The following is a 12,349-nucleotide window of genomic DNA, read 5'->3' as shown; positions in this document are numbered from 1 at the left end:
GGTTGTTCATTCAAGGTCACACAGCTGGTTTGTGACAAAATTGAGGCCCAAAACCTAGCATTTTTTAAAAACTTGATATGGAAATTCCAAGCAATCTATATTTTGATTAAATAAGATACTACAGTTATTAAAGAACATTTTAGAAACTAGTTTTAAAAACCTTCCTAGTCCATTTGCATTATTAGGAAATATAATTAATATTAATTAATTAGCAAATTAGTTTCATTTTCATGTACTTTTAGAGAACATTTTGATGAAAACACTGGTAAAAAGCAGACTTGTAGGAATAGAACATATAAACATTATATAAAACTCTTTCACAAACAAGAAGCAAAAGTCAAACCTTGTAACAGAAGTCTTAAATATTTTCCAAGTTATAGGACAGTAACTATAAAAGGGAAAGGAAAAAAAGAGTAACCTATTAAATATTATTTAGAATTTTCTTTACTTTTTAATTTAAAAATTTTGGAATGTATTTAAATTTCTTACATGAAGTTTATAAAAAACTGAATTTCTGAAAATAATTGCAAATAATTTTCTTTACCTGTATATGACTTGAGTATCTGACCTACTTCTCAGATTAGTTCTCAGTCCAGTTTGATTTAATATAATCTACTAGCTTCTACTAGAATAAAAGACTGTATTTATGATATTTGTGCCCTAACTTTAAAAATCCAAGAATCCTGCTATTCAAAGAAAGATATTTTTTTTTTGCCTACTGTTTTAAGTTTTGTTTTGTTTTTAGATTGCCTGTGGATTACTTTTAGAGGAACATTTTTTGTCATAATCACTATAGGTATCTATCATATGATGAAAAATTTGCCATTATTTATAGTTTTATAGAATAGTGACATATAATGTTTTCTAAAATGAACTTTTTCAAAAGATCTTCTTTCTGAGAGAAATGTGAATTTCTGATAGTTTTAAAACCTGACCTTGTGCTTCATAAAATGTATCTTAAAAGCATTATTCTATAACCTAAAATTTAACTGAAGAGGTCATATTTTGTGTGATGTGGTTGAATTAGTATAAAGAGTGAAACATTTTATGTCTCATGAATTGTTTAGCTTGTTTCTGATTGGCTATAGATTTCTGGTTCTTCATGTCTCTGGAGATTTTTATATGTCTATAGTATATATACTTTCTGAAGACATGAGAGATCTACCAATGTAATATTTCTTTTTTTTCTTTTTCTTTGCTGGTATCTTTTTATTTTCTTTTTCTGAAATCCCAAGTGTATTTTTTTTAGCATTTTTTATTGTTGTTCAAGTACAGTTTTCTGCATTTTTCCCCTACCACCCCAGCCCTCCCCACCTCCTTCCCCTGTTTCCACCCTACCTTGTTATTGTCCATGTGTCCTCTATAAATGTTCCTGTAAACCTCTCACCCTTTTCCCCCATTATCCACTCCCCTTTCCCCTGTGGTCACTGTCAGCCTGTTCTCAATTCCAGTGTCTTTCATTATATTTTGCTTGCCTGGTTATTTTGTTTATTAGGTTCCAGTTAAATGTGAGATCATATGGTATTTGTCTTTCATCACCTGGGTTACTTCACTTAGCATAATGCTCTCCAGTTCCATCCATGCTGTTGCAAAGGGTGGGAGCTCCTTCTTTCTGCTGCATAGAATTCCATTGTGTAAATGTACCATAGTTTTTTGATCCATTCATTTACATATGGGCACTTAGGTTACTTCCAGCACTTGGCTATTGTAAATTGTGCTGTTATGAACATTGGGGTGCATAGGTTCTTTTGGATTGGTGTTTCAGGGTTCTTAGGATATAATCCTAGCAGTGGAACCAAAATAATATTTCTATGTCAGGCCATTTTCTCAGTGTGGCAGCTTTACTTCAGGCTCAGATCAATGCTAGATGGAGTACTGGTACCTATATTTCTCTTTGACTTTACATGAAAAATTCAGAAAGGATGAATGAAGAGGAAAATAATTAAATATTAACATTTTTTAGTCATAAGCTGGTAAAACTAATAAAGCTGAATAATAATATGCTTTCCTTAGTCGTCGTAACTAGAAAATAAAGCTAAAAGCATGAAATGTATTATATTATTTCTAAAAGCAAAGTATTCTATATGCTGCTGTAGATATCAATGCTTGGTTTTTTTAGTTTGTTTTAAAATAAGAAGTGTACATGTGGATTAAAGATGAACTCTACTTATTTGTAGCCTTAGAGTCTCTGCTATCATTTAATGAAAAGGGGGTGAGCACGAAGGTGGGTTTTTTGGTTGACAATATTTTATAATCGCTGAAATTCTTAATTAATGATTCCACTTTCCTTATGAAAAGATTTTATTTGTCTCAGGTTTATATAGATATATCTATAGTGATATGTAAGGAATAGATTATTAAGATGAAGAAGTTACTATACAGTATTTAATAGCTATAACAATAAAGGCCTAAAATAATAGTAGAGGTATGCCCAAGTGTGCTAAGTCCTACCAGAATACTCTATACCATAATACTTGAAGTAAATTTTTGAATACTTCTAAAATAATAGTGTTTCAGATTCCTAAGAGTTGGAATTAATTGTACACATGTATGTATAATATGTGAAAATAATGCAACAGATATGTTTGATTATTTTGTTAGGGTAAAAGCTTAAGCTTGTTCCTTTAATTCTTGCTTTATTTTCATATCATGCTAGTCTTTTGCTTATTTTGCACATTTGCGTTTTCATTCTTTTACCACCTTTCCCTTATGTTTTAATCCTGCCCCATTTTTTCACATGACAGGAAAAAGCCCGATCATATCAGGTACCAAATGGCTTTCTTCCCCTCACCCCTTACCTTACTCCCATTTCCTCTTTGGCACGAAAAAGCTCATAATTAACCTGCATTTCATTTGGATTACTTGCAATGGATATAAAGTCTCTTACCTTTTAAATTGGGGAGGAAAAACTAAACATCCTTTTTGAGGAGTGAAATTATATTTTTTCATTGCCCATCTCCTCAATTTATTTTAATCTGGAAAAGAATATTTGATATGTTTTAGTTACTTGAAGAAGATTATACATTGAGTAATATAATACCTTTTTTTAAGGGAAATAAGGTAGTAAATGCTTTTCAAAAATTTAAACAGTAAGTAGGAATTAGTCTCTTTGATAATAACCATATTGGTTATATTGAAAGAGAAACATCATCAGTTCCTAGATTTTTTTGTTTGCTTGTTTTGTTTTACCATTTTGGTCTTTTTCCCTTGAAAAATAAAATTGAATTTGAAATAAAGGAGCATTAAATGTTCAGACTTTTAATTTTGTTAAAGATTCGCCTCTTTGGCACGTATATAAATGTGTGCATGAATCCATTATCTATAATTTTGGTGAAAAAGCCTCTACCAACTTAGAAGCTTTATTTTACCTATGTACTTGATTTCAAGTATAGTTCTTAGACTAGTGATGAAACAAGGTAAAAGATGGTTGATTTATTTTTTAAATATATTTCTCTCTCCCTCAATTTTGTCATCTGGAAAACTTTCACTGGTATTTATAATTAACAATTTTTAATTATTTATGAATAGAATATTTTGGTCTCAAATCTTTATTATATTGAGTTACTTCAGTTTGAGAGAGATATAAAGTCGTGTCTCACTTAATGAACCGAGAAGTTTTCCTCTTTAAAACACTGTCTTATATAAGTTTTGGCTTTGTGACAGCTTTTGAATCTTGTAGAATATAGTGTAGTTGTCAGTACAATGCTTTCCAAAATTTGTCTTTTTTATTATTTAATAATATTTTTTAAGTATCTTCAGATTGCAGGTAACAACTTAAAATAGTGTTTTTCTATATTCCCTAGGAATATATGAGCTGTCCCATTTTTCCTTTTAATAAAAATATTAATAACTTGGATTATTCTATAGGAGCAGTTAAAAACTATATTCCATTTTACTTACCTGATTAAAGTCATGATCAGTACAAATGAGTATGGTTAGCTCTTTTTTTCTTTTTCTTGTTTTTTATAATGGCAGAGGAAGGGAAACAGTGTCATAAGATAAACAGATTCTTGTAATTGAAAATTTTTTTCTACCTGGGGTACATCATGGTTTTATTTCCTAGCAGGCTTTGCCAAATTAAGATAGATTTCTGGTACCTATCCTGACCATATAAAAGCTGATGATACGAGAAAGTCACCAGGAACAGAGAGATGGCAGAGGAACTAGGTTTCAGAAATATCTATGATCTGTAAAATTAATATCAGGAAATGATCTCTGACAAAAAAGCAAAGGAACTTGCTTTTAATGTAATATTTGGTATTAGTTTTAGAGGTTTTGGCCCTAAGATGCAACAGGTCAAAATAAATTTATTTTTTGAAGACCTCAGAAGCATGAAAAGCTTACATAGTTATATATGGGTGTTTTTCTATTGTGCAGCAAAACTCTGTGGTTTTTCATCAACTTATATAATATCATTACTATAAAACATAAGAATTTTTATTAACATAGTTTATCCTACCTCAGATGATGTTTTAAAAACACTTTAATCAGTACCAGAGATTGTTTCCATTGCATGTCATCCCCTGTGGCAGGGCTGCATCTTTTTGTTTGTTTGTAGGTATTTCCTTTAACATTTCTAACCAATTATGTGTTGGAAAGCAAAGAAACCCAGAAGTTCTTCCTTTTCTAGTCTGCCTCATGATGATTTGCATTTAGAGGCAACCCACTTAATTTTATCTAGATGCCAATTTAACAAATCTCTATTTTAATGGTAAAGGTTATACCTTTTTAAAGTAGCAAGAAAACCTAATAAGCATCTAATCATTTCCTCAGCTTTGGAGAATTAACTTACCAATAATTTTTTAAAATAGAAATTATAAATATGTTTATATATAATTTCTGGTGTTTTTTATTAGTATCATTGAAAAGGTGGAATCTATCTGCTAATAGATTAATAATTAATTTTTATAATAGAAATCATCTCACATGAAACTAATTTTAAAATAATGACTCATTTTGTTTTACTTTTCATGCTTGGTGAGAATTTTTGCTTTCTTTTATGATTGGCTTTTGGCTGGGTTTTTGTTTTTCTTTCTTTTTTTTTTTTTGTAAGTCTTTAGGTCCTTTTACTGTTTTAATAAATTAGAATTAGTAAATATGCCATAAGTAGCTTAGCCTGTTCTTTTAAAGAAGATTGCAAGTAAATTGTTTGCCTAATTGCAGTAATAAGGAGAATAATGTAAATAGTTGGATGACTCATTTTTAGTAATAAGTTTGAGTATTCTGCTTATATGATGATATAAAAGTAAGGCCAAATGAATTGGCATTTGTCTCCTGTTTGATAGCAGTTGTAAAATGATGATTTAATCATCTGTTTTGCTTAATAAATCAAATGCTTGCTGAATTAGCTGCAGAAATGTTGAAAACAAAGCACCATTTACTTCAGTGTTTTAGTGTATACAAATGGATAGTTTTATTTACAGTATAAATTTATTTCTACTTTTAATGAAAGCAGTTATTTTGGGGGAAAGATTTTGGTTATTTTTGAGGAACTTCAAAGAAATAAATTTTTACTTTAAAATAATTATTTGGTGATAGCATGAAAGATAGCTTTCATTAGGATTTAAATTTCTAACTTAAAATTAATCAAAATATAGTAGTTTCACTTTCCTAATCTGTGGTTTTAAAATTGTTTAAAATTGTTTTTTACTTTCAGTAATCTCATTGGCATCAGTTTATACAAAGCAAAACAAAACAGTGTACTTCTCAACAACGCATAATTACTATAAACTGATTTTAAATTGTTTGTGGAAATTTAATCTATTTTGTATTTATTTAGACGCTGGTTTTCAATACAGAACAATCAGTTGGTTTACCAGAAAAAGTTTAAGGTAGGTCTTTTGTTAAGTAACTAAGTGAAAAACGTTCAGTGAGTCCCTGGTTTTGGTTCTTGATCTGTTTGTCTTGGGAAAGCATTGAAGTCCATAAATACTCATGTGTGTGAAATTACTGATTATTAGTTTTAAGTTTGAGCATGTGTAAGAGGATTTAGAAGGGAAAAATATCAATATTTGATACTTTAATGGAGAATAATTTTGAAATCTAAATTCTTAATTCCTAGCTTTGAGATATATTTTTTTCTGTCCCAGAATTATTACTTTTTTTCTTCATGTGTTTCTTTGTCTCTTTGTGTGACAGGAATAATACTACCATTCCACAGTAATTTTTTGAGGTTTTAGAAAAGGCTGCCTTTTAAGAAATATCACCCTATGGGACAGGTGATAATATAGAAAGGTTAGAAATGACATTAACATGTAACCTTGAAGTAACTTAAATAAAAACCTCTAAATTTGTTAATATTGTTTTTATAAATTCATTTCTCTGAACCTTATTTTAAGGATGAGGAATTTTTATTTTTTGGAAAGGCATACTAAAATCCCATGTGATGTTGAAAATGTGCCAACTCACTTCCCTCCCAAGTAACATCCAAATGTGCCGCTTTATCTCTTTGAACATTTCCCTCTGAAGGTACTGATCCTTGTCCCTCCCCAGTGTACCTAGACTTCTCTGCTCTCCCTCTCCTATCACCAGCCTTGTTGGTGTTCACTCAGAAGACTGCAGTCAGAGGTGCCCAGTGACCCAGGAGAGACTGTGGGAGGTTTGCTTTATGTGGAAGGAGGATATTGAAATGGTCTGTAGACACCATGCATAGTGCTAAAGATTTTGTTTCCTTCACACGAGTCTTTGTAATCCTTGTATAGCTGATGTTGATGCTCACAACTTTTTCTTTTTCTTGTTTTTATTCTGAAGGTTCTGGTAACCTGCGGTGTATTTTCTTTTCTATTTCTTTGTGACCATTTTTTTCCTTTCCTCCCTTTCCCTTATCTGTGTCTCTTCCCACCATGCACAGATAAACTTGACCTACAAACTTCTTAAGCTGATACATGGCGAATGTATCATATCAATAAATACTTTTCCAAAAAATTAGGAAAAAAGAACTATTGGTTAATTAGTGACATGATTTTTACCTAGTTAGCCTTCATTAGTGATATATTCAACTGTAAATTTGAAATATTCACTTTTACTCTTGAGGTAACACAGTATGAAGTTTAACTTGTTAGGTTCTGTGATTGCAGACTTTTTCCACACAAGTCCTTTATTCTAACTAATTAGGTCATGCTTTTTTCTACTCTGATAAACTTGGTTTTGAGTTATATTTTTATTAGTACTAGAAAATGATAAACTTTTTCTCATTTTCTGACACATTTTTAGAAGGCTATATATATAGCCGTCCTTTTTTTCAGTTATATAAATCTTGACTACTTTCTTTTTTGGAGGAAAGTAGTTTTTATTGTATGTGAGTAGGGACCAGGAGTGTAATGGATATGGAAGAAAATTAACAGAAAGCTAACATTTATGGAGCACCTACTAATTAATTACCAAGTTTTTGGCTAGGCTTAAACTAATTCGTTTAATTCTTATATAGCAATTTTATGAGGCAGGTAAAAGTATTAACAGGGCAGAATTACCTTTATTAGTTATATCTATGTTGATAACTCCTAACTAAAATAATACAAATATAAACCTTTAAAATTAACACATTTATGCCAAGTAATATTTTTAAGTGTTATTGGTAGTAGTATTTGAAATCTAGATTGTTAAATATGGGAGTTCTGTTTCCTTATTGTAGGATAACCCCACTGTGGTAGTAGAAGATCTACGGCTCTGCACAGTGAAACATTGTGAAGACATAGAACGGCGATTCTGCTTTGAGGTGGTCTCTCCCACAAAGTGAGTGGTTCTAAAGAGTTTGAGAGTTTCTGTTATGTTTCTGTAGTTTGTCTTAAACTTTCCAGAGTAGAGAAAGATTTGGGTTTCACTTGTGATGCTCTGTACTTAAGAGAAAAAAAATATTTAAAAGTAAATTTTATTAATTAGTGATTACAGGTATTAGAAATTTCTGTAACATCTTTTCAGTATCATATATTCTTTATATTCCATAAAGATTATTAGTGTGGCCATATGAAAACTTTGTAGCTGTCATGGATGATGAACTGAACTCATCAGATTAATTTTTTGATGAATATCATTTTATATTTCCACCCAGTAGAAAAATATGTTGTTTACAGTGATCCCTCACCTATCATGGGAGTTACATTCCAGAGACCCCAGAGATAGGTGAAAACCCATGAAGTAGCAGTGTTATATTTATTTTATTACTTATATATATTTTAAGGCTTTATAAACCCTTTCCACACTCCTATAAACCTTTCTAACTCTCTTAGTAACCTTTCCCACACTCTTATAAACACTTCATATGCTCTTAAACACTTTCTACACTCTTAAACTTATGTAATTTTAACAACATATAAAATTGTATATGGGTACTCACCAGTGAAGTATACAGTGAAGCCACAATAAGTGGACCGCAATATAGCAAGGAACAACTATGTGGTAAATTCAAAGTTTGTTTTCTTTTAATGTGCAGGATGGGTAATTTCTTTCCAATAGGTAACTTATTTTATTGATACTTTGATTGCTTAATGAACACACTCTGTCCTAAAGACAGATAAAAACCTTTCAACAAATACAAAAGATTTACTATTTTTCAACAGAAGGTAAGGGAGACAGAAAGAGAGGGAGAGAAACATCAATGTGTGGTTGCCTCTCACACGGCCCCTACTGGGGACCTGGCCTGAAACCCAGGCATGTGGCCTGACTGGGAATCGAACCAGCGACCCTTGGGTTCGCAGGTTGGTGCTCAATCCACTAAGCCACACCAGCCAGGGCAACAAACATAATTACTTTTGTTAAAAAATTATTAAATAGCAAAATGAGCAAAAAAGTATACATAGCATTATTTTTGTGGCTTAATTTGGTGACTGAGAAAAAAATGTTATTTCCTTTTAGAAGTTGCATGCTTCAGGCAGATTCTGAAAAATTGCGCCAGGCGTGGATTAAGGCTGTTCAAACCAGTATTGCTACTGCTTATAGAGAGAAGGGTGATGAATCAGAGGTTAGTAAACAATACTGCAATAACAGATGATATATTGTCAAAAGTTTTTAATTTTAGTTGTACAACTGTGTGATTATAATATTGTTTAATTTTCTAATTGATGTATAATTGATAGATGACCTTATATTAGTTTTGGATGTACAACATGATTCAATATTTGTATACACTACAAAATGATTACCACAGCAAGTCTAGTTACCATCTGTCACCATACATAGTAACAAAAACTTTTTGTCAGTAGACCTTTTAAGATTTATTCTCTTAGCAAGTTTAAAATATGCGATATAATATTATTAAACTATAGTTAACACTCTGTACATTATGTTCATGACTTGTTTTATAACTAGATGTTTGTATCTTTTGACTCCTTTCACCCATATCATTTTTTTAATGGAGAATAATTTTTTTGGAATTGAAATGGATTTTATTTTTAAAATCTAGATTCGATTTCTTTTTTGTTTACTTCACTTTACCTGTCACATTATTTTAATATTTCAATGTATGGGGTCTGTCTAGAAGGTGTCCAGCCATGTAATATGAAAAATAGAGACATTTATTGAAGAGGGTACAAGCAACATTGTACACAGGACAATGACACTTCAGTCCCCTTCAAAGTAGACACCTTGGGACCTCACACACTTCTCCCAATCACCATCAGCTGCCCCATTGTATTTTCCTGAATCTCATCAAGGGTCTGAAATCTCTTCCCTTTCTTTCAAAGGTGATTTTAGTTTTGGGGAAGGCCAGAAATGACAGGGCACCAAATCTGGGCAGTAGGGAGGCTGAGTCACCTGGGTGATTTGATGTTTCACCTGAAAACTCTGTACAAGACATGATGAATGAGTGGGCACGCTGTCATGATGAAGCTGCCAATCACCAGCTATGGCCTTCTAAATCATCCAAATAGTTTCTACAGAGGAATGTTAAAGCTTAACACAAATTTGATGCAAATCCATCACTCTACTCACTGAGTCATTTTAAATGCAATGGCCACACAGTACACATGCTCTCTCAACAGCATCTACTGCCCCTACTGACTAGTTCAGTGAAGTTGTCATTGTTCCCACATGCGTATTCCACTCCACTCTCCTTGGCTGCCAGGATACATTAACATTGCGCAAACTGTTTTTATTACATTAACTATGGCTGGACTTTTTCCAGGCGGACCTCATATTTACTCATTTTCCAACTCCTAAAATTTTGATGCTCTTATTTTCTTTCCTGTTATCCCTGTCCTTGTAGGTAATTTTTTTTAATTAAAAAAAACTAAAGTTTTAAAAAGTAGATTACAGATACACATGTTCCACACCCAATAGCAATTTTTAAATACCATCTATCACCTAGTGTATATTGCGATATCCCCAGTGGTCTTAAAAGTGCCTTAGACAATCTGTTGTAAAAATAGGATTTTATCTATGATGGCATTGCACCTGGTTATTTCCCTCAAATCTTTCAGCCTAGAACAATCCCTTTTTTACATGACAATGATTTACTAAACAAATCAGGTTAATTGTTTCTGTAGAATTCCATCTCATAGGATTACATCATGGGTGATGCGCATGCTTCATGTTGTAACAGGAGACACAATGTTTGGTTGCCCAACCATCACTAGTGCTGAGGCAGGCTTCTGCTGTGAAGATGAAGTGGATACATTGGATTAAGGAAATGATAATATGATCCCTCCACTATAAAGTTACATTTCCTCCCTTGTTCCCAATCTATTTTGTTACTTTGGTAACAAATCTATTTGTGTTACTTTCATCCCATAAAATCTACTCCCCCATCAACTATTCATCTAATGATTTTACAACTAAGTTTGTTTTTTCATTAGGAATCACAAAATGATGATTTTCTAAATCTGTCATCTCATCTACATTTATTAACTTGCATTCTTATGTGAAATACAGCTGTTTTACCTGGAGCTATTCACCTGGAGCTATTCAGTTACTATAATTAAATGCTTAATCCTTGGCTTTTAATTACCACATTTGGTTAATTTATTAGCTACGTTAGTGTGAACAGTTATCTAGTTTGGAGAGTATTAGAAACTCATGAATTTTCATAAATACAGTGGGTCCCAGTTAAATGTAATAATTACTCTTTTTGATGATCAAAATGATCACATTTTATTGTTCAATAAAGGCTCTGGATAATGCCTTTTTAAAAATTCTCTAGTTTTTAGCAGAGCTTTGAGAGGAAATAAAATTACATATCCATTCATATCTTGAAGAAGCTGATGGCATTGCTGAAATAACTGGGTTATGCAAAATAACACACTAGAAATAATGGGGATTGTTAAGACAAATAGGGATAGGGCTGACCTACACACCTGTGTAAGTTTGTAACTAGAATACTTTCAGGAAATTTAGAATCTCAATAAAAATACTAGCACATTTAAATTCATAATAAACAAATGCTACAGTATAGGTGGGACTTAACTTTAAATATTGCTAAGGATAGCTTAATTGGAGGGTACAGAAGGGTTGAGAGTATTCAGTTACAATGACAAGGCAAAATTATATAATGCAATAAACACTTTTAAGTCAGAACACATGGCCAAAATGAAACAGGAAGAAGATTGGGGGCAATGGGTATTGTGTCCAATCCTGTGTTTCTTGAGGTGTCTAGCCCAAGTTCTGCTGCTACATTAGTGTATTTTGCTTTCAATCTCTCTAATTTGGTGCAAAAGTATTATCTTATAGAGTAAAACTGGAAATAAACCAAATGATTGCTGCATTATATTAAAAGCATTTCCCTATATGATAATTGCTTATGAGTTAATTTGGATTATCTAACATGTTCTAGTATAAGATTTTCTCTTTTTAAAAAATTTGAAATAATCTCAAAATTACAGAGAAGTTCCAAGTGTAGTACAAATAACATTTTCCCCTGAACTATTTGAGAGTACATAAGTTGCTAACATGATGGTCTATCACCCACTATTTCTTTTTTTGTTTTGATATTGATTTATGCCTTTTATTTGTAAAAGTAACACTTATTTTACCAAATGTAATACAAATATATGTAGTCAAAAGTACAAGCTTCTGTTTCTTTTTTTTTATTGTAGTTCAAGTACTGTTGTCTCCATTTTCCCCCCACCACTTTCCCACCACCCCACCCACCCCCACCTCCTACCCTCAATCCTTCCCCCTTTAGGCTTTGTCCATGGTTGCTTTATACTTACTTGTTCCTTGACAGCCCTTCCCCTTCTTTATTCCGTTATCCCCCTTCCCCTCTGGTTACTGTCAGTTTGTTCTTTATTTCCATGTCTCTGGTTCTGTTTTGCTCACTTGTCTGTTTTGTTTATTAGATTCCACTTATAGGTGCTACTATGTGGTATTTGTCTTTCACACCTGGGTTACTTAGCATACTGCTCTCCACATCTATCCATGG

General features: G+C 32.0%; 1 protein-coding gene across 3 annotated transcripts in view; it reads left to right on the top strand.

Annotated features, from left to right (window-relative positions):
• ACAP2 (ArfGAP with coiled-coil, ankyrin repeat and PH domains 2) overlaps window positions 1–12,349 on the top strand; it is a 153,755-nt gene that overhangs the window by 108,090 nt on the left and 33,316 nt on the right. For all 3 annotated transcript variants that reach the window (XM_045850763.1, XM_045850762.1, XM_045850764.1), the window contains 3 exons: window positions 5,780–5,831; window positions 7,631–7,731; window positions 8,851–8,956. In XM_045850763.1, coding sequence (XP_045706719.1) covers window positions 5,780–5,831; window positions 7,631–7,731; window positions 8,851–8,956 — 259 coding nt within the window. The remainder of the gene's footprint in view (window positions 1–5,779; window positions 5,832–7,630; window positions 7,732–8,850; window positions 8,957–12,349) is intronic.

This window comes from Phyllostomus hastatus, unplaced genomic scaffold, assembly GCF_019186645.2.
Source record: "Phyllostomus hastatus isolate PE091 unplaced genomic scaffold, TTU_PhHast_1.1 phas_contig_86, whole genome shotgun sequence".
Lineage (NCBI taxonomy): Eukaryota > Metazoa > Chordata > Mammalia > Chiroptera > Phyllostomidae > Phyllostomus > Phyllostomus hastatus.
The sequence above is the reverse complement of the archived record's forward strand: the minus strand, read 5'-3'. Positions and strand labels throughout refer to the sequence as shown.